Raw genomic sequence first — 22,928 nt, forward strand, 5'->3', positions numbered from 1 at the left:
ACCTGGGCTTTTGCCAATTGTGCTCATGCCTCACTTTGGTTGGAAGGCAGGAACTAGAACAATTCATATTGCCTCCCAGCCTTTCAGCACTTAGTCACATCAGTAGAACATCTCTTAATGGAATTGGTTTGTTGCTGATGTTTAAAGTGAAGCCAGTTGAACATATCTCTCTAGTTTTTCTTAAAATACAATAAAACAGAATTCACATAGTTGAAATATTAAATTGTTTTAGAAGTAATAGTATCAATATTCTGGAGATTGGTAACATAAAATTGAGGGAAAAATGCATTAAAAGTGACAAAGATGTCATTTTGCTTTTCTTTACAACTTCAATTATATTTGCTCTCATGTACTTTTTCAAATAAGCCAATTACCTTTTCTGTGTGATCCAATTTGCACGTACATGATAAGCAGCAGGTTAGAATGAAGAATAAATGATTACTTTTAATGATCAGCACATCTGATGTGATAAATTATCATTAATGAGTAAATTAGCGGTGAGTATGATGTAAATGAATCTGCTTTGAAAACTAACTCTACAAAAAGATGTTAATGGGTAGGTAGAGTTCCTTTCTTTTCTTTTCTTTTTTTCTTGTCAAATATACTGTCTGTGTTAAAATAGCCCTGTGAGTATATTACCATTTAGAGGGAACATGAAAAAAGCCAATAAATATTGTGCCCTTTGCCTACATCTTTACTGAATGAGCCTGAGAGAAGGCATGATTTTTCATCTGTTTCAATCTAAGGACTTTTCTCACTCTATTGAATGAAAACAGATACATGGTCTTTGTAGTATTTTGAATGCAGAAGTAGGTAGTAAGCAAACCAGAGGCTCAAAGTGGAAAATATTGAGTTAATATCAAAATGCTGCTACTGATACCATGTTTTTATTAAGAATGAATGACTCTGGCATAAGGAATGGTAAGAATGGCCTCATAGGTTGTTTCTAAGAATGATTAAAGACCGCTGGCATGTCCTTTTGAAATTTATGTCACTAAACCAATGGTTACTATGAGTGTCTTATACCAAAACAGATGGCCAGTCTTGCTAAGCATGGCAGTAGTTCAGAGGAGTTTTATGTTCCAGACACAGTGAATGTAAGGAATTGTCTGCTTTGGTCATAGTATCCCTGGCTCTCTGTTAAATGAAAAGTTATTGTGGTGAGATGGTATAATTTTTACTGCTGTAAAACAAGTGTTTATTACCCAGGTATTAATGTATCTTGAAATAAGATAAACTAGAAATTTACTTAACTACTATAAATTGACTGATTCATATGAAATTTCACCTTTACAAGATTTTTGAAAAGCAATTTGAAAGACGAAAATGAACTTGAGTGTTTTGGCCTTTTTAAATTGAAAAGTAATTTCCATAACATTTAAATACTATTTCAAAAGTTTCATTTTATAAATTTTTTTCTTTTCTCTTTTTTTCATTGGTCTATAAATATTGACTGCTAAGTGTTTTCCCTTATATTCTGTTGTCCCAAGGGAAATGGAAATGGCAGGATTTGAGGAGTATTTGAAGAGGACATTTTTAGAGGGCTGCTTTTTCCATTTCCTTACTAAAAACTTATCACCCTTTGACCTCCATTTTTCATCCCTTCTATTTAGCTAAAAAGGATAAAAACTTAGCCAATGAAATAGTGATAAATTTTAGTATTATCAATGGTCTAGGTAATTGGATACTCTGCTATGAATCTATGAGTTATTTCTAGCATTTTAAAAAATGTATAAAAAGACTCTAAAAAGTATAGTTTTTATCCAGTAATTATACTTACAGGAATAGATCACACATATTGATTTTCACATGTAGCAATGAATCACATACAGAGTGGGCAAAAGTAGGTTTACAATTGTGAGTAAACATGACAGTTTATTCTTATATTATTATTTATTAATTATTGTATTATTTATGTGTGTTACAACTATAAACCTACATTTGTGCAAGGGTTTAATTACCATAAGAATAACCACTGAAACATTTTCTAATACTGGGAAGTTGGAAACAACCTAAATGTTTAACAGTAAATTAAAATATATCTACATGCTTAATAATATTTAAATATTTATTGACAAAAGGATATACCAAATATATTTTAACTGAAATGCAGGCTATAAAGTGTAACCTTTTCATAAAAAGTATATATTGAAGAAGCATGGAGGTATTCTTAGAAGTTACTTGTCAAGGTGATCACCATTAGAATGTTTGAAAATACATTCTTTTAATTTACTTTTCTAATTTATGTATAATATATATACCATCAGAAAATAAATTAATTTTACTTAAGAATAAAAAGCATAAAAAGAGCAGAGTGTAAGAGAGCTCTGTGATAACAAAAGAAATGAGGCAAAATGTTTTTGTAAAGAACCCTGGCTGATGTGGGTCAGTGGATTGAGCGCTGGCCTGTGAACCAAAAGATCACGATTTGATTCCCTATCAGGGCACATGCCTGGGTTGTGGGCTCAGTCCCCAGTGGGGGCAGGTAAGAAGCAACTGATTGATCTTTCTTTTTCTGTCTTTCTCTCTCTCTCTTCCCCTTTTTCTAAATATAAATAAGTAAAACCTTTAAAAAAAACAAGAGAGAGGAGTTCCATTGTATTATGTTATACTTCTGAATTCAGTTGTACAATAAGTAGCTGCATGAATCTGTGATTTGGTGATGCTGCATTTTCCCAGTTTTAGGCCAGCTATGGACCCATTAGTCTCTCACCATGTCACACCAGTGTTTTGCAGTATCAATGTGCGTTACAAAAAGTTTGCATTCTACAGCTAACTTATCAAGCTATAAGCAAATGTAATTCAAAGACAGGCAATGTAAACATTATTGTTTATCCTAAATACTCAAATGTGTGTAGCCAAGAATTAAAAGATATAATACCTTGGGGAGCTTTTTATCAAGTCCATGTGTGCATTGAACACTTACTAAGTGCTGGATGTCATTAGAAGACATGGGACTTCAGTCATGACCAGGTCACAGATTCCTTTCTTAAGTTTTTATTAATGTAGAGGAAGAGAAATATCTGTGCATAAAAGAGCTATAATAAGTTATAATATGTTCTAACTCATAAGAGAAATACAAGTGTGATGAGAGAGTTGAAAGGATAATAGATTTTATCAAGATGGGAGTATCAAATAAAATTGCAAGATATTTAACGTGTGCGAAAATAGATAAATTGTATAAATCCGGAAGTGGGGAAGAAGGCATTTTGTACAGGGATTAGCATGTACAAAGGCATCCTGGCAGGGAACTTTAGGTTCTTCATGGGCAATAGTAGAAATGCATTTTGAAAAAGAGGTTGGCAGCAGTCCTGAAAATCCTTTAAGGCCAAACTCAGTTTCTGGCTTTATTTCTCAGCAGTGAGCTATTAAAGCTTACTTATTTGTTTTTGGTTTTGTTTTGAGTAGAACAGAGCTTTAGTCATAGATGCATTAAAAAAAAGAACACCTCAAAAAACAAGATAGAGGGGAAGGGATCAATGGTGATATACAAAATTGATTGTAATGATAAAAACCTGAAGTGGGAGAGAGTGTCTGGGAAGGTACAGATATTATGATATCAGTCAGTGATTCTCATTCCTGGATGAACATTGGAATATTTTTGAAATTAATTCTGCATCCCCTCCTACTGATTTTCTGTTTTAATTGGTCTAGAGCAGGGTTCTAACCAGCTATAGTTTGTATGTGTGTGTGTTCAGTTTCCCAAGTGTTTCTAATGACCAGCTTAAAAAGAGACTGATAGCTATTGTTATTGAATATGGGGGAAAAAAAGAAAAAGAACTGAGACATCATAAAAGTAGAACTTTTAGGATTTAAGAATTTTTATAATTTTCTGTTAGTGTACATACATATCAATCCTTGGTCAATTCAAATATTGATAGGTATATACATGTATGTATTCAGTAGAAGAATGCTTTAATAGTCATTTTTCAAGGATTGCGAGTTGAAGCCGTAATAAAATTAATGGTGTAGAGATGCATAGGATGCCATTAAAATGTCTTGAAAAGGAAGAGAGGAAATTAATGTCAAGAACTTTAATGGGGTATTTGTCTTTTTCCATTATGAACAAATTGAAAGTACATGTAAAATAACACAAAAGTATTCTACCTTACTAAACCTGGAACTTAGATAATTTGTTTATAAATTGTGTGTCACTGATTTTTGTTTACGAGACATCATAGCTGATTTCTTCCAAATTTCATTTGACTCTTGGCAATTCAAAAAGAACCCCATAGGTAGCACATTCTGGTGAACTTGCTTACTTAACTAGTGTGAAATAATTGCTGTAAAACAGTACAAAGGACTTAGCAAAACCCTTGAACAACTAGTCAGTATATATTTTATAGTTAATTAAAACATATTTGAAAATATGCATTAAATTGAGCTATACCATATTGTCTGTGCAGCATCCTTATAATTTTCCATCTTCTCATTGGGCATGGTAGAAATATCAGGGCTTCACAGTTAGGTGAGGAGTCCATGGCTCACTCTTAGCGTCAATGACCCTTCATTTGTTCTTTCGTCTTTTCTCCCTCCTTCTTGTGTTACTTACAAATTTCTATAGTACTGTCAAGTTTTCTATAATTCCATAAAATAGGAATAATGATATAGTCTTGCAGGACTATGGAAAACATCACATGTAAGATATATAAAACCTCAGTCCAGTGCATAAAATTCACTAAAGATAAATTATTTTTAATCCCATTTTGAAATATGATGCACCTTAAGACAAATTTTAAGGCTAATAAATTGTTTCAAGGGTTGTAGTAAAAAGAAAATAACAGAAATAATTTTTAATAAGTCTGACTTTGAAGGTGTGTCCTGGCTGTGGGTATTAGAGGTGGCTCTGTTCAGATCCCATGTGATAGGATAGATATCCCCGATGTCCCCCGTTTATGTAGAACATCTACCAGTCCAGCCTCATGTGTGCGCCACGATTCTGGCCCTCCTTACCGCTATACATCAACTCGCCTCCTTCCTCCCATCATGTGCTGCTCTCTGAGGCACACTTTCCTCCCCACACTCCTGCTCATACATTAAGTGAATCATAACAGAAAATCCATCAGCTTCAAACACTCTGGCCACTGTCTACGTTTTGGGCAGTAGCAATAGGGTGTGCTGTGGCTGGAAGAGGATGTAAAGCCCTGTGACAACAGTTCTTTTTCCCTTAAACCTTCAGACGGCGCCACTACTGTGAGAGCCACCCCCCAACTCTCCCATGCTCCACATATCTCCCCCAGTCCCAGCAGTCCTGTCCTGACCTTCCCTTCACCCCAATACTTGCAGAGAAATTGAGAGTAGAGATGGGCTCAGCTGACAGTGCCATCAATTCTACAGACACCTTTTAGGGAGGAAGCAGATGCCTGAAGCCAGGACTCCCTATATATTCTTAGTGAGCGTTGCCTCATCCTCTCACTTAGTATCAGTAATGGCATTATTGACCTTCCCCTTTCAAGATTTTAAGTACATTTTTATGACAAACATCCCTTTAAAAACAAAACTCTGTATTTGAGGAAATGTTAATCAGCTGAAGGAAACAAAGCCAATTAGTTACATGCTGTTAGTTTTGTTCCCCATACAACAAATTTCCTTGATGACTGCTGAAGCAGCTTATTCATTAGAATCAAATTAGACAAATGGCGCCCTCATTTCTTCTCTTCACTTTTGTAGCGTGGGCCTTTCTGTGAATCTGTTATAAGTGATTCTCAGTTGTTCAGTCAACTTACTGCAAACCTGAATTGTCTGGTTAACCTTTCTGGATTTCTCTTAAGTTCCTTTCTTGAATGGGTACTACTAGTAGATTTCAATGGTTCTCCCCCATTAATGTCTAACTCTATTTAATGTAATATACTAAAGGGAGGATTTCATCCTCAATAGAGCAATTTCTTAAGGAAAGTCAAAGGCAGTTTGCTGGTCTTGGTTGGTTCTAATCCCTAAATTTAATACCCAGAAGTGCTCGTTGGTCTTATCACCTTGTTTTCAGAGAGCCTAGCAACTTAAAATCTGATATGACATCAAAATATTACCATTATTAGAAGCCAGGTTACACTATATTTGTTACACATTAAGAAACAGCCTGACCTCTTAGAAGTCAAAATCAGCCAGCAGCCTGTGGCTCCCCTTGAGCTGGGCAGGAAATAGTCCACCAGATTCCTGGAGTGACTGTCTGCTCTGCACGCATCCTGAGAATGCAGTCTTTGGAAGCAGCAAGGGAGCATGGCAGACACGTTCTAGAATATCGGCCATGCCTCTTTTCCGACTCATATGCATGTTTAGCTTCTCCATTTTCCATTTAAAAAATATGCTCTCTGGGTCAAACAGTAATTTGACCTCTGCAGTGTCTGGCATTAGTTTAATAAAAGGTCATATTCTTCCCTTGTCAAAACCAGCTTGAGCAGAAATGCATTTTGCAAAGCACAGTGCTGGCAGCTTTAGGTGAACAGAAATAGCAGCTACAGTAATGAAAGGCCCCCTAAATCCCGGTGACTGATGTTTCAACGACTTTTTCCCCATCTTTATATTCTTGACATTTCTTTTTTTTTCTTAGACCAGGGGTAATTTTGATGGTTGTATCTTATGAGATAACCCTGGGTATCTTCATTATTCAGACCTGAGGCTGTCCTATTGTATGACTCTGTAGTAGAAATTTTTGCTTTATGTTTTTACTTGGATTATCTTCTCTTTCTTCCCATCTTCAGAGCATGACTTAAATTTGGGCAGTATTCATGACAAAAGAAAGCAGAGGATTCATGTAGTTTCTTTTATGAAGCTGAGATACAGAGAAGGGGAAGTGGGTGCTGTGTATTGTTATTTCCCTTCTGAGAATAGAGTTTTACTTGCCTCAAGCGTTTGGTACGGTTATTAAGTTTAATCTTCTCTCTTATCTTTCCTTTGGCTTGCCGCCTAGCTAGCACTTACAGCATCAGTCTTAGAGTCATTCGCCAAAATAATTATTTATGCAACAAACATGCATACTGAAGAGATTTTACTCTATTTTGTAGAATCTGAAATTTGTCTCATAGAATGAGGGCATTTATTTATTATTTTTGTGGTTTGGATTTTGTATGAAAGTGGAGGAAAATTAACATCAGATCTGTAAGCAAGTCATGATTTTCTTGTATGTAAAGGCTAATGTCTTTCATATTAAAAAAAAAAAAACTGTACAACTCACAACTATCAACAACTGAATCTAAAAAATAAAAAAACAAAATCCAACTAAGCAAACCAGAATAGGAACAGAATCATAGGTATGGGGATCATTTGGAGGGTTATCAGCTAGGAGGTGGAATGGGGAGAAATGGGGAAATGGTGCAGGGACTAAGAAGCATAATCAGTTGGTACAAAATAGACAGGGGGAAGTTAAGAATAATATAGGAAAGGGGGAAGCCAAAGAACTTATATGCACGACCCATGAACATGAACTAAGGGGGGTGGGATTGCTGGGGGAAGGTGGGTACTGGACAGAGAGAAGCGAAGAGAAGAAAAAAATGGGACTATTGTAACAATGTAATCAATAAAATATACGTAAATTTTTTAAATTAAAAATAAACTGTACACGCACTTGCTGTGCCTTTAAAATGTTTTTATTGTTATTCTATTACAGTAGTCTTGATTTTTCTCCCTTTGCCCTCTTTCACCTCGCCCACCCCACCCTCTCCCACAGTTAATCCCCACACTGTTGTCCATGTCCATAGGTTATTCATATTTTTCATTGCTTTGAAAGGGGAGGGGAGTAGAAAGACAAAGAGATAAAGAAACATCGATGTGAGAGGGAAACATCAATTGGTTGCCTTCTCATAAGCGCCCTGACAGGGGATTGAACCCGCAACCTGGGTATGTATGGGCCCTGACTGGGAATTGAACCCATGATTGTTAGGTCTGTGGGATTAAACTCCAATCCACTGAGCCACACTGGCCAGGACCTTGTTGTGCCTTTTTTAATGTAATGTGGTCATTTTCATTTTCTTGTTTTTAAACAATAAATTTAAGGACCCTTTTTAGGACGTTCTTTTGAAGAATACTGAGTCACTATAGTGGTAATTAGTAGGAGATAGGAAAACAGTTGCACATCTGAAACAGATTCTAACTGATTATTTTAATAAACTTTCTACAGTTCAGTAGGTTAAATCCGTTACTTTACATCATCTTCAGAAGTAACATCCTTACAGTAGCACCCAGTTCATATCTTTGGCAGGTTATTATGCTTGTCAATATTAGCATGAAAATTTCAAGGTATGACCTGAGACTGAAAATGAATAGGAAACAAACTTCAACTTTGGAGTAGTGGTTACATTCCTTCCCCAAGTGCATGGGAATTTGCCTTTTTTGCTTTTCACTTAGAAATAAGATTTCTATGTTTAATAATAATTTGATTTTTAGCATCCCTATTATTCAGGAAGAACTTGCTACAGTATCCATTGCCTATTCGCAGGTTATCAGAATCCCCAAATTTCCTTCATTCTTCATCATGAGAAATGATATCCTAGCCCTTAAAAAAAAAAAAAAAGAGGAAGGAAAACAAAGAAAATCTTAGTACAGTGAAAATGGCATCCTTTGTTCTGTTATTTGATTTTATTATTTAATTTATCCTACTACTTAAGTTCTGATTAGTCTCTTTTATACAATTCACTCCATTCACATATTCTTGCAGGAAATTGTAAAACAACTTAAACAGGAAAGTGGGTTTTTAAAATTGATATTTTTCAAGGCTAATTTTTTAAAGTTATGGGCTTTGAAAAGGAAGATACTTAAAATTGACAGTATTGAAGCATTTAATTTAGCAATGTTTTCAGGACAATTCTTTAAGACCCTTTGTTGCATATTATTATTTCCGTATTTGATGCCAACAAGTATGTAGTTACTATCAATTTGCGTTGTTTGCAACAGCAAAATGATAAACAAAAACTTCTAATCCCTTTTTGGTTTCTTTTCAGAAAAGTGATATCAATGTACAGTGTTTTCCTTTTTTTTTTTTTTTTTTTTTTTTTTGCTCTCACTATTAGTCACTTTCAAATCATCTCAAGTCCTTCCCACCGTTCTGGCATCACCTCATTTGTAGTGCTACCCAGAGATGTTATAGGACTTGATGCCTGGCAGGGTTGTGAGAGCACGCCTTCTTTCCTAACGCTCCTGAACAAACAGGGGCCTGTGAGGCCACCAGGTCCATTATCAATATGCTGAATTTGTTGATGAGGGGAAGGCTCATTTCCCAGCAGGAGCATCGCAACAATGCCTGCCAGCCTCTCTGCTCCTTTCCTTCCCTCATCGTGGAAGTACCACACTAAGCTAGAAAACGTTAAATAGGAAGGAATAACTGCAAAATATTTTACTTCACCTCTCATACTTTTATAGTTAAGAAACAAGAAATTTAGACAAAGTCCCCTGCTCTCCAACCAAGGTGATACGTATCATAATAGTGGAGCTGAGATGGGAATCTGGCTTCCCAACCAAATGAAGATGAGAGTCAGAACCCACTGCCAGGCCAGGAGGAGAGTCATGTGGGAATATGCAACATGCAAGCCAGAGGAAATGGTGGTGATGAGCAAACAGTGATGAACTCTGTTATCTCTTCCTTCATGGGATCTAAGGGTTGCTTCCCAAATAAACATTAGCTACAACTACTTAAAACCGTTCTTCAATAACATATAACTGAAAAATAGTAGAAGAGGAAATTGTACTATGGAAAAGAAAATTGAAAACAAAATAGGAAAGTGAAATATTTTTTTAGTTTAAAAAATGTCCAACTCTAACATAATTTTAAAACACAAAGATGCATGAAAAATATAAAGAAATAGGGAAAATGATTAAAATACCTCTTCTCAAACCACCATCAGTAGTGTTTTAGCATAGTTGTTACATCTTATTTAGGGGGTTCATTTTTATCATCTTATATCCCTCCTATATATTTTTATATGGTGTGCTTGTGGCTTATTGAATCATAAGTACTTTTCACATCATACAAAAACTTTTTAAGATTTTACATTTACTATTTGCATCATTATGCCATAGTTTCTAAAATCATCAATTCCATAGTATTTGATAGTTAGGATACTTAAAATTTTTGCTAAATAAATGACATGATGATTATCTTTGTGCACAAATATTAAACTATATTTTATATGAGTCATAAAAGAGTTCTATATCTAGAGAAAATGGATAATAAGTACAATTTTCAGGGGATGGTAAATGTTATGAACACTTAAAGGAGACAACGGGCTTTAAAAAGTCTCTAAATTCTAGACTTTAATGCTTAGGAATATTTAACTTTACATCTTTCTTAACAGAAAATCTTTTTCCTTTGTTATGGCTTTGGAGGTTTCGTGATTACTCTTTGATGCAAATTATGGAGTTAAGTTTCAAGTAAGGCAGCCCATATCTGAGTTAGAGAGTCACTTTACCATTTTTTCCCTTTTCTGTTTCTTGCCAAACCTTCTGATTCAGGGCTGTATTTCTTGTCTGTCAAAATTCTCTAGAATTTCTCTTGAATGTCACTAATTTTAATAGCTTAGTGGCAACGCTGCTTGCTGGCAGTGTTCTGATAGCAGCATCAAATCAAAGAGCTAAAATTTTATTCACTTTGATTGATGAGCTCATTTTGTTACAGAGGACAAATTGGATTTTTTTTTAATGCTGGTAATAAAAATTAATGTGTGATGTTGCTTTTTGGATGTTATTGGATCTCTGCCTTAATACACATTCCAGCAATAAAAGCATGAGCTGATAACTTGACCAGAAAGTTACCCACCTCCCTGTTCAGTTACCCTCAAAAGTAAAAAGTTGCTTTTCTAATTTTGTAACCCTGGCACATTTAGGTATGTGTGTTTGTATGCATATAATGGTGGAAATGGGGTGAGCTTTGGCAGTGAGGTAATAGTGTTTTAATTTCTAATCTAATTCTGATTATTTCTTTTTATTTCAGCACCTCCAAGGTTTACACGAACTCCTGTTGACCAGACAGGGGTCTCTGGTGGAGTTGCTTCTTTCATTTGCCAAGCTACAGGAGACCCAAGACCTAAAATTGTCTGGAACAAAAAAGGAAAGAAAGTCAGCAATCAGCGATTTGAGGTATTAGGTCCATTGTTCTGTTTCTCTGGGGGGAGAATGTATCTGCTGTACCTTTGTTTTGAATGTTACTTGCTTGTTTTACTCTGTTGTCAAGTGTCATAAGCATTGAGATACAGCACTCTTTATGTTACATGTGATGGAAAATCCAACTTTAAATGACATTTAAAGAAAGGGAATTTGGGGGTTTGGATTGTTGACTTGGTCTCTGCTTGTACCAAGGCTCAACTAGTATTCCCAGCATGGCTCTGTCAGCCTTGTCCTCAGTATGCTTCCTCTTAAGACTGCAAGGTGCAATCTCTTATTCTCCCACAACTGAAATTAGAGGATGAGTGAAAGCTGCCTATTTCATTGTTTTTATGTCATTGGCTCTTACTGAGTTACATGTTCATCCCTAAACCAATTTGTGTGGACAGCTAGATGGAACTATTTCAGTTAATGAGTTTCTACTCTGTTGCTGGGAATGAAGTCAGTCCCATTCAATCCCATGGTTTGGAATGAGGGAGCTATGTTTTGTTCTTGTTACCAGGAATAAGGGGAATGGATACTAGGCAGCAAATGAAGCTGTCCACTGTACATGGCAGCTATGTTTTACAGGTAGTCCGAACTAGAACGAGAAATCTGCCCCGGTGTGTTAGTATAAAGTACTAATGTATAAGAAACAACCAACCAAGTTGATACTGCAGTTAAATCTATTGCAGAAATCAGTTTTATTTAAGAAAGCTCAGTACAATGAAAATGATAAATATAATTCAGATTCTTTTTAATTTGTGAGGATTCTTATGGTTTAGAAATTTGCTCCTTCTGGAGGAGAAAAATAGGTGTTATGTCGCACAAAAAATATTTGGAAGAAACACAAAATATTATGCTTGTAATTTAAGACATAAAGAAGATAGCTTATTCTTAGATGCTACTAAGACCTCCAAGTGTAAAACTCACCTCCTCATACTTGATGGCCTTCTTCACAAATTGGCAAACTAAAGGCATTTCCTTGTTAAAAGAAACATAGCAACTACAAAGTTCAAAACTGTTTGATAATACTCATTTTTACCAGTAATTATAGACTGATAAATAGTCTAAATCCACAAAGATTCTAATTAATTTCACTAGTAAAAATTAAAATCTGGACTGTAGTTTACAAATGAAAAATATTTAATTGTTTGTTTGAAAATCAGAGAGACCTATAGTGATTTTAAAATAAAAATTATCTTAAATAATCCTTGAGAAATACTTCCTGCATCCAGTAGAAAATGATGTGTGTGCACATCTTTGATGCATATTTTATAAAAATTAAATAAAATTGAATTTTTTGTGAAAATGTAATTTAATATGCTTGCTAATGATGATGGCTTCTTAACAAAATTGCATAACAAAGATTATGAAAGTAAACATTGAAAGCATGAACTCCGTTTAACACATAATTCTTAATGAGGGTCACATAAATATATTCAGGGGAAGTTATTTATTTTTACACAAAGCTCCTTCATGAAATGATATTGAGTCTTAGGTAAAGAATCTTTAATATCTATAACATTATATATGGCTATTTTTTTGTCTCACTCATTTATAAGGCCTGTGAAAACAGTGGGTAAGACTGATTTTGCTTCCTCATATCTCCAGTGCCAAATACAGTGCTTGCCCTACTTAGGTTCAAATCATTAAGTAATAGATATTAAATACAGTTTCAAATCAGAAATTGCAACGCCAGCTTTTAACAGGGGGTGTAATTTTTGTCATAAGAGTTTAGGTCTAAATCTAGAAAATACCTCAGAAAAGTAAACATGCAATGACAGGTGACAATCAGAATTTAAATTGATATTAAAGAGGTTTAAGCCATAGAATGCTCATAAATAATTTTTTTTAAAGTATGGCATTTTGACAAAGATGTTCATAACTGAAACTCAAGATGCATAGTAGATTTACTTTAAATGTGTACTTAGTAGAGTTGAAAATAAATTGTGGTGCATTGAGAAGTGGGACATTTTGGCTACTTATGAATTTCAAACATAAAGAGAATTCAGAAAAGACTTGAAGTGGACATATTTTAAACATATTCCACCTCTTTCTTTCATGTATTGGCATACAAACTCATACACAAAATCTGGGACTGTACATTCCATAACTGTATTTATAAGTCATTTATCTATTTTTCATAATTTAAGTTCAAATTATTTGACAATAACTTGTTACTTTGTATGTGTTCTGTGAACAAACGGGTTTCCTATGAGTAGATAAGAGCAACAATGTTAGACACAGGGTGGGGCAAAAGTAGGTTTAGTGTCGTTCATATGGAAAATAAATAATAACTAACAACTAATAATACAGGTATATATTCTGCACATATTCACAAGGAAATGCATGAAAAAAAGAGCAGCATCTCAATGAACAGCTGAAAGAATTCAGCATAGTTAGAGGATTCCACGGTTTTGAATACATATTGAATAATATTATCATCACCATTAATATTGAAAAGTAGTACTTCAACTAGCTGATAAAAACTTAGGATTGCTAAATGCTCTGAGTGGAGTTTGTAACAATAGTGAATTCAGAGCTTACTGTTTAGGACATTAATTTTCTGCCTGGTGAAGCAAGCCTCCATTTTACAACAAGAATGCCCTAAAAATGCAGAAAATGTTAAGCTAGAACAAACACTGGAATGATTTATGGCAAAATTAATGCATGCCATCAGGCTCTTGGGCTGCCTAAGTGCTAGATTTATGCAGTGTCTCCTCATGGTTCACTCATCTATACTGTTCAGGCTGAGATACTTTAAACCAGAAGAGCTATCGATGGTGGCATGCATTATTTCTTCACCTTACAGCCCAGTTACTGAATGGATCCACATGTGCATATAATGTTTTAAGAGACAGAATAATTTGAGAAGTTTATCCATCATAGAAGCAAGTCTCTTGCAAAATTAATAGGATCAAATTGCCCTAGATAAATCTACTAGAATATTTCTGTGACTAAACCCTGGATGGTTTTCAGCAGAGACTACAACCTACATTATTGCATATGTAGTTTCATGTCTTTTCCCTTTCATTCAGTGGAGTTATTAAATTAATCCACATGTTCTGTTTCTCCACTGTATCAAAATTCAGTCTCAAAAGGCTGTTGAGTTTATTCTGAGCCTAAAGGCTGGTTCACCACTTCATTAAGAGGTTCAGCTGAGAGGTGAATCATTGTAACAACACCTGTGACAGCTATTGTTTCCTCTAATAGGTAATAGAGTTTGATGATGGATCTGGATCAGTTCTCAGAATACAGCCCTTGCGGACTCCAAGGGATGAGGCCATTTACGAATGTGTAGCCTCGAATAATGTCGGAGAAATAAGTGTATCTACCAGACTCACAGTTTTGCGTGGTAAGTACTCAAATGCAAGGTTGTTGCTTGTGTCATTGTTATAAGTCTTTATCTCAAGTGTTCTTTTGTGGAGCCATTAAAAGTATATCATTGTCCTGACACTTAACGTGGAAATGAAGTAAAATCTTTATCAGAAGTCAATTTTTAAATCCACAGTATGTTTCTTCTCTTATGAAACTTGGAAAATGCAAATCAGAGGGAGAAATATCTCAAAGAAATGGTGATTCAAAATTTCAGATACCTTTTGGTTTTTGGTAGAGAACCTAGAAAGAAAACAGAGTACGCTACTGTTTTGCATGTTAACATTCCTTGTGTATGGAGATTTCATACTGAGGTCAGCAACTATTTTTTACAAATTACTGATGCTGACCTTGATGTTTGCAAAATTAAAGGAACGCTCTCTACCTACTGATGTGTTGCTCTTAAGCAGAGGAATCAAAAACAGGAAAGGCACATTTCTTCTATAAGTCAAAAGTGTGTGTTTATTTCACTCTTTTATATTTCTTCAACTAGCATCTATTGGTGCAAAGTGAATCCGGCTCTGTGTCTTATGCAGTTTGTTGGAAGCATGGATGAGCATGGATGACATGGCAGATCCCCAGTACAGTGTGTCTACTCTCTGGACTTCCTTTAGAATGACAGTACTGGAGAATAAAGGATAATGATTATTAACACTGTGTTGTATATCTCTAATTCAGTCTTTTGGGTAGAAATAAGAGCATTACGTGATTTGGCTTGCCTAGTAGTTGACATTTCCGGTCTAACTTATATGCCTTTATCTATTTTTTCTCACACTTTCATTTGTTTTGTTTTGCTTTCAATTTCATTTTGCTTGATTGCACAACTTATGAGAATAGACTTTCTTAAAATGACGAGAATTGGAAAGAAGGGATCAAATTCAACAATTATAGGGGAACGTATATGGATTAAAAATATTTCTCCTCCATTTTACTTTTTTTTCCATTGAAGGGTTATTTACTCTATATGTTCTATAAATTCAGAAAAACATTTTCTTCGAGATCTATTTATGTAGTACCAAAGTTAATTAGTTAATCCCAGAAGCTTAGGAAATTAAATCATTTACATGTATATACTGGAATATATTTTAAACACTGTAAACATCAGTCTCAGGGGACATATTAGGCACCTGGATATAGATACTTTAAATGCATTTAATTCGTCGTCGGCAGCCGTCCGTCTCGAGAGACGATGGTGTAGCTTCTTAAGAGTCTATCTGCACCGCCGAGAATGGCTGTGCAGTCCGACTCAGGAGTGACACGGTATCTGTCTCCTCCCGTGTTGAATCGACATCTTGCGATGACGCTGGAGTGTCCTCTCCAGTGAAGCTGAAGCTACAGAGCCTGGGCAGGGTGATATGGAGGGTCTGCTGTTGCCCATGCAGCAGACCCCCCCTCTCTTCGCAGCTGAAGGGTCCAAGGGAAAGACGGAGTCAATACAGCTTGGTTTCAGGTGCGCCGCAGGAGTTGCCGATGTTGACTACAACGTCAAACCGCCTTAGGGACTCCGGCTCCGGATTTTCTGTCGGGGTTTACTCCCTTAGCCTTTCCCCTGAAGAGGTATGCCGCAAGGCAGCGGAGGTTTTTTGGAGTCAGAGTTTTCCTTCTCTGATGTGCCCTGACTGGAAGATCGAACCAGCGACACTTAGCTCGCAGGCCGACGCTCAGTCCACTGAGCCAAACCAGCCAGGGTAAATGCATTTACCCTGTTTTGTTTTTTTAAGCATCACTCAATTAAATTAATGCATTTAATTGAGTGATGCTTAAAAACAAACAAGTGAAATTTGAGCTATATTTCTGGTCTTTATGACAAGCTCAGTTCATATAGGAAGTTCTCCATCCCCCTAAAACCACACAGAAATGTTGATAAAAATACCTGTAAATAAAATTAAATTCGTGGTTATGCTTGCAAATCAGAAAGAAATTTCCAGGGGCTGAAAACAAAGAGAACCACTGGAGAAGATATCCCAAGATAATAACCGCATGGATAATATGGTTTAGGACTGAGGTTTTATCTCTCCAGCAGGACATAGGCCTAAATAAAATAGAGTGTAAGTAAAAGGAGAAGGATCAGCTTTCAGCATAAAGGAGAATATTATACTACTGTCCCTACAGTGCAATACTCAGAACCCAGAAACTAACATGAAAGCTGGTCAGAAACAGTGAATCTCATAGAGTGTGGAAAAGGCAGCCATGTAAGCACTCACCTACCAGAGATATGCCCCCATCCATGACAGACAACCCAGATAAGGTCATTCACGCCCAGACGGGCCCATAGGTACCACTTCTAGAGCATGAAAGCCAGATCTCACTCACAGTGGACAGGAAGTCCAATCAATGAAAGTAGAAATCAGTCTGTGAACTAGAGATAACTGAACTGTATGAATGGGTTTTAAAAGAACTGTATTTAAAAAATCTGAAAGGGTAAAGGAAGGAGTAAATTCTTTCAAACAAGAATCAGACATTAGGATAAAAGGAACAGACAGGAGTTAGAAGCCAGATTTTAGAACTGAAAGAAAACCTCGAGACTGTTCTACATCCTATAATATGAACTACAAGAAGTATGTACATATGTTAATATACATATATATTCACATAAACATAGATCCAAAGTCTGAAAATTGTAGAATCATTTTTAAAGCAAAATCAAACTCATTTGTTGCTCTTTTAAAATTTGTAATTTTCATTTATTCACCTAGTTTAGAACTAATGCTATTACTTAGAAAGTATATTATAAATGTATTGTGAAATTTATCAGAAACTTTATGTTTGTTTTGTTTTTTATTTTGCCTCCTGAGTTCTTTGAACAAATTTCTTAAAAGGAAACAATGACAGTCATTTGGCTTGACTTAATTTTTATGTATTTGATGATGACATTAACAAAAAGTTGGAGGAAAATACCACTTTACATAAACATTTACATGGATTTATGTTTTTCTGCCTCTTGGCTGACAAGAGTTCCCCAGTCTCACCAACTTATATCCAATTAGCCCTCACGTGAAACAAATACATTTGAAAATTTTAATATGATCTTGACTGTCTATGGGACTATCTGTAATATGTAAGTACATTTGTATGAAATTCTATGATTCTAGTAAAGTAGTGAAACCTTATTTTTTTAAAGACTAAGTTTAGCAATTTTGGAAATGTTTCATGAGAAAAATTCAGAAGTATTTTTGATAATGGAAAGAAGTCTAAACATAACCTTAAAATAGAATGCTTTTATATATCCACATAGGATGAAATAAATGGGGTTGGAAATTATGTTTGTTTCTTACTCTACTTCTTTGTTTAAAATTTTTAAATAACTAATGATAATTCTATTAATAATCATCTTTAAAAGATATCCTAATGATACACTGACATTCATAGAATATGGACATCATGAACAGTTACTAAATGAAAGGAAAAGGTTTCATGTCACACCTGATGGGCTTTGTGCCCCTTTTAAGTTACCTGTCTCTTATAAATCACACTGGCAGATACACTTTTTGCTCTGCAGTGGGTGGAGACTGCTTTACACTTGTCATCAGAGGCCCTCATCAGATGTCTATTTGGTCCACGTGAGTCATTGACATTTTTCCCCACTTTGCTGACCATGCCAAACATTTGCCAACTGTCCTAATGGGTTTTGTCTAAGTGGACTGGATGGAGATCACTAATTTATTTCACACAGGCTACTAGGAACCTAATTAATTGCAGATTTAAACATCTGACCTGTGTGGCTAATGCAGAAGATGTTGAAATAATACTCTGACCATCCATGTGCATTGAAGGGAGTATTTCAGGGAAAACTTACCCTCTACAGCTCGTTTCAAATTACCCTAGCTCTGAAAAACTTTTTATAAGGAAGATAACTACAAGCTTGGGCTGAACCTGCCTTGGAATGAACTATTTGGGCAATTACCATTTATACACTGTATACTGTAGTTCAGAGAAGAAGTAGTGGGAGAAGGGAGATTTAAGTGAGGTACTTAAAACCTCTAGTTCACTTTTTTAGGGTTTGTTTATTTTTGTTTTGTTTTTGATGGCCCTGGCTGTGAAAACAAGCAAATACCAGCTCTCTAGTTCTACAGCATTTTAGGAGGCTGAGCATATCTATCATCCATGTGTCTTCCCCGCCAAGCAGAACTAAGTAAAGGCCCCAGATGTCACTCAGAGGTCATTTACTGTTGAGCCCTGCCTAAGTGAAGAATTCTACTAAGGACCTTTGGATTGGCTATTAGACTAAGGTGAGGGGTAAGAGTAGGGCCAGAGAGGGTGTTTTAAGAAGAGGAAACATAAGGTAGAGGGAATTGGCTCTTCCTTAATCTTTGATTCACTCGTCATAATTTCTTTATGACCAACGATATCAGGAGTAAAACTTGTAATAGCAATTTATATAATGCTTATTGGGGGTGTAAATGTCCTCTCATATATGTTATCAGCCACTGGACAGGGACAATGAAATACCACCATCGGAAGACTTTTCTGTAAGAGTGAGCCAAGGAGCATCTGCCTCTTCAAGGCAAGTGGAAAGATTATCAAGAGTCATTTCTTGCCGCTCACATAATTCCCATTCTAACAGAGAAGCTATAGAAAATTTAATCAAGTTTGCCTCTAATGATCTGACTAAATTTCATGGTCTTGAATTTATGAATTTTTTTATGAAATCAGAAAATACACATTTTGTTTTCATCCAAAACAGCATGTAAATATGTTTTTTTTTTTTTTAAGTTTAGTGGCTTCTTTTCCAAGACTTGCTCATTCCCAAATAGCACTGCCCTCCAAACCACAACCAGCACTAACATAAAACAGGATATAATAGTTGGTGGGGCAAAAGTAGTTTTACAGTTCTATGTATATGAAACACAGAATTTATACTTGTATATTGTGTATTAATTATTATATAATTTCCATATGAACAACACTAAACCTACTTTTGCCCCACCATGTATATTACATTGTTGCTCTTAACCAGTTTGTTCATAGAACACATACAAAGTAAACAATTATTGTCAAAAAAAGTTCAGTGACCGGCCCTGGTTGGGTAGTGTCGTCACTATAGCCAAGGTTCCCGGTTCATCCTCAGTCAGAGAATATATAAAAATCAACCAATGAATGCATAACTCTCTCTAAAAAATTACTAAATACAAAGAACAAAAAAGTTAGGTGACCAAAAATGAGACGAATGAGTAACCTAGTTTTACAGATATATTTTATGAAACAATACTTATATTTGAGTATCTCCTCCACATAATTACATCATATTTTATGAATGATCATCATCAAGACATAAGACAATATGCAAAAGTCCTCAAGTCTAAATCTCTACTAATTGGAGTTTCAGCTCCTGCTTTGAAACAAAATAGCTGCGGCATCTTGAGCAATCTGTCAACTCTCCTGTTTTCTTGGATTTTTCCCCTCGTGTGCACAGGGAAGGCATTGGATTGGTATCACCCAGATCACTTCTCTCTAGCTTTCTATGATTCAATGACATGCCTATTTCAGCAAGTCAGTTCTTGTGAGGTGGAAAAAATATGCTCCCTGAAGGTGCCTGTTACTGAGATAGTAAAACAGTGAGTGGTTGGATGAGACAGAGAAGGCATTTCTTTGGGAAATGGAGAGATATGTTTGCATAGTATGTCAGTTTCAAAAATGTAAGCCATTATAGAAGTTGTTAAAAAAAAAAAAAAACTTTTGCAATTTTTCAGGGAGAAGGCAGTCAACTCTCTGTGCCATTGTGAGGTACCCTGTGATCTGAATTAGCATGTTCATTACAGTCTCATTTTATTAATGCCTCTTTCTGAAGATGAACACAGTTGTGCCCGCTGTGAAAATGGTACTTTGCCGTTTATGTTATAAAGTGGTCTCGGCTGGGGATGCAGACTAGGAACATTAAAGAACAAAACACAGCTGCTTGACTGTCACACAGGAGGATTTTTATGAAAGACTGAAACAAAAAGAAGAGTAGCCATCAGAAACAGACTCGCTGACAATTACGGTACCCAGGGAAGATTACTTGAAAAGGCTTACAAAATAGTTTAGTACTTGGAATAAATTAATACCAACATGATAAAGCTTTTCTGTGTACACTAGTTCCTTGTTGAAAAGAGGTGGTGGTAGGCAGCGCCATATAGGCAAAGAGAAACTTAATCTTTCTTCAGTCCTTAAAAATAACTGTTCTTTATGCATCAGTGTTCACAAAAGCAGGCACCCATGTGGACAAGTGCACTGAGACCCTACTTAGGAGAGACATTAAAACTGACAATATTTGGGGAAAAGTGCACTTGGGAGCTGAGACTCTTCATGGTCCCTTGTGATCCATCTCTTGAGGACTTGTGTTGGTGATGCATGCTGCTTCCTTGAATCATCCTTACTTGTTTTTTCACACTTTGATCATGTCTTCAGAGGGCTCAGGGAGAATGTGTGCACCTGTAAATCACTGCATATAAGTGAGAATAGTATTCCTTTAGCATCATATTATAATATTGTTATCAATTAAAAAATGACTATTGAGTCATTTGCATGTTTCCTGTTGATTGACTTGTTAATAGAGCTGTGGAAATGTTGAGCTGGGAGCGCATTTTTGATTTACCTAGTCTATCTATTTTTGTTACAGTTATGGTTTTCTTTCAGTTTCACTGTATTACGTTGTGATATGTGTTCTAATTCTTTAAATATTTACTTTTGATGTACAGGTTTCTCTCATTATCCAAAAGCAGAGATTTCCTATGAAAACTTCCAAAGATGAAATGGCATAAAGGGAAGAAGCAGTTACCTTAGGACACATGTCACTAGGGGGTGCACAAAATAAATTGAGATACAACACAGATGCTAACAGTCACAGCTCAAAGCAATAGCAGCCCAATGCAGAGGGGCAGCATGTAGCTCCCAGAGAAGGAGGTTGGCAGGGCCACGCTCTGCCTCTGTAGGCTCCCTGCAAAACAGGTGCTGAACACTCTTTTAGCTTTTCACCTTTTCATCAATGCAGAAAGCCTCCTTGGATTTCTTTCAGTTAGCAAAATGGGTACCAATGTAGATCTTTCGTAAAAGTGAAGTGACCTAAAGCAAATTTTCAAAAAAGAAGGGGATGTGCGTATAAGATGTTATCCTGGAGGAACAATGTTCTTCCAGCTGCCCAGCCACAGACAAGCATGATGAGGAAGAAAATAGTGCTAATGTGCCATGTGTGTGCAAGATGTGGAAAAATATTACTTTGATGTATTATAGGAGAGAGGAGACCTCTGAGTTGAGACTTAAAGAGTTTAGAGGCTTTTATCGGGTAGAGATAGTGTGAGGGAGTATTAGGGATAGACCTTCACAACTTAGTTGATGCAGGTAAGAAATTGATAAATATTTGGCAATGGATGTGGGTGGTATTTTAGTTAGAGATCTCCAGAGAAACAGCATGCTACCAAAAATAAAGTAAGAAATTGACTCAAAGGCTGGCAGGTTTGTGTCTCAGGAAGAGCTGATATCTCAGTTTGAGACTGAAGGCGGGAATAAGCCAATGTCCCAGTTTGAAGGCAGTTAGGCAGGAGGAATTCTCTTACTTGATGTATGGTCATCTTTCTTGTTCTCTTCACATATTAAACTGATTGGATGAGGCCCACTCAGATTAGGGAAGGCAATCTGCTTTATTCAGTTTACTAGTTTAAATGTTAATCCAATCCAAAACATCCTCACAAAAACCCTCTGAATAATGTTTGATCGACTATCTGGGCACCTTGTTGCCCAGTCAAGTTGACACATGAAATTAACCATCACAGGTATGTATAAACCATAGTAGCTCAGAATAGAGAAGTTAAAAGAGCAGTAGTAGAAGACAATGAAAATGACATACTTTGTTGGTAAAGAGATTAAACCACACAAGCAAGGAATTGTGTGACTAACTTAATATAGACCATTTCTATATGAATTGAAATTTACAAAGAGGTTGACTAAAGTACTTAAAGTAATATAACAAACCATTCATAGTTCATTATCATAATTATTGTTTATATTTTTAAAAATGTATAATAGGCTGGCTTTCATTGATAAAATTTGAACAATTCTTAAAAATTCAATTTCCTGGCTTTCAAAATTAGCTTTATTTTAAGCTACTAAAGAAACACAGTTTTAAAAGTTATGCATGCATAATTTATTGGCCCTAGATATACCAAATGCCTCATCTAAGATTTAATTATCAAAATCCTAATTACATATCTCCTTAGAAAATCAAGTAATTTACATTATCTTATTAAAAAACAATGACTTGTAAATCAATGCTACATTAAACACAAGTATGATGTATATATTCTGGTATTCCTAATATATTTTGTTAAAGATAACAGAATTTAAAGATTATCTTATCTGATCTATCTAAATGAGCTTGTATCTTAATTTATATCTTAAGACTTTTCATGTCCTTTTTATATCTATAAAGTTTTTAAAATATTTTTAAATGTTATTTCTGCATTAAGTTTATATTATTTCACTCTTTAACAATGGATTTTTTTTCTAAC

The 22,928-nt window shown here is 35.5% G+C and overlaps 1 protein-coding gene across 1 annotated transcript in view; it reads left to right on the forward strand.

Moving 5' to 3' along the window:
- The window catches only part of PTPRD (protein tyrosine phosphatase receptor type D), a 520,035-nt gene that overhangs the window by 209,138 nt on the left and 287,969 nt on the right, over positions 1-22,928 (forward strand). Inside the window, exons 3-4 of the mRNA XM_090274103.1 lie at positions 10,919-11,064; positions 14,284-14,425. Of these exons, the coding sequence (XP_090130229.1) occupies positions 10,919-11,064; positions 14,284-14,425 (288 nt within the window). The remainder of the gene's footprint in view (positions 1-10,918; positions 11,065-14,283; positions 14,426-22,928) is intronic.

The sequence above is a fragment of the Furipterus horrens genome, unplaced genomic scaffold, assembly GCF_987537825.1.
Source record: "Furipterus horrens unplaced genomic scaffold, mFurHor1.1.pri manual_scaffold_4, whole genome shotgun sequence".
NCBI classification, from domain to species: Eukaryota; Metazoa; Chordata; class Mammalia; order Chiroptera; family Furipteridae; genus Furipterus; species Furipterus horrens.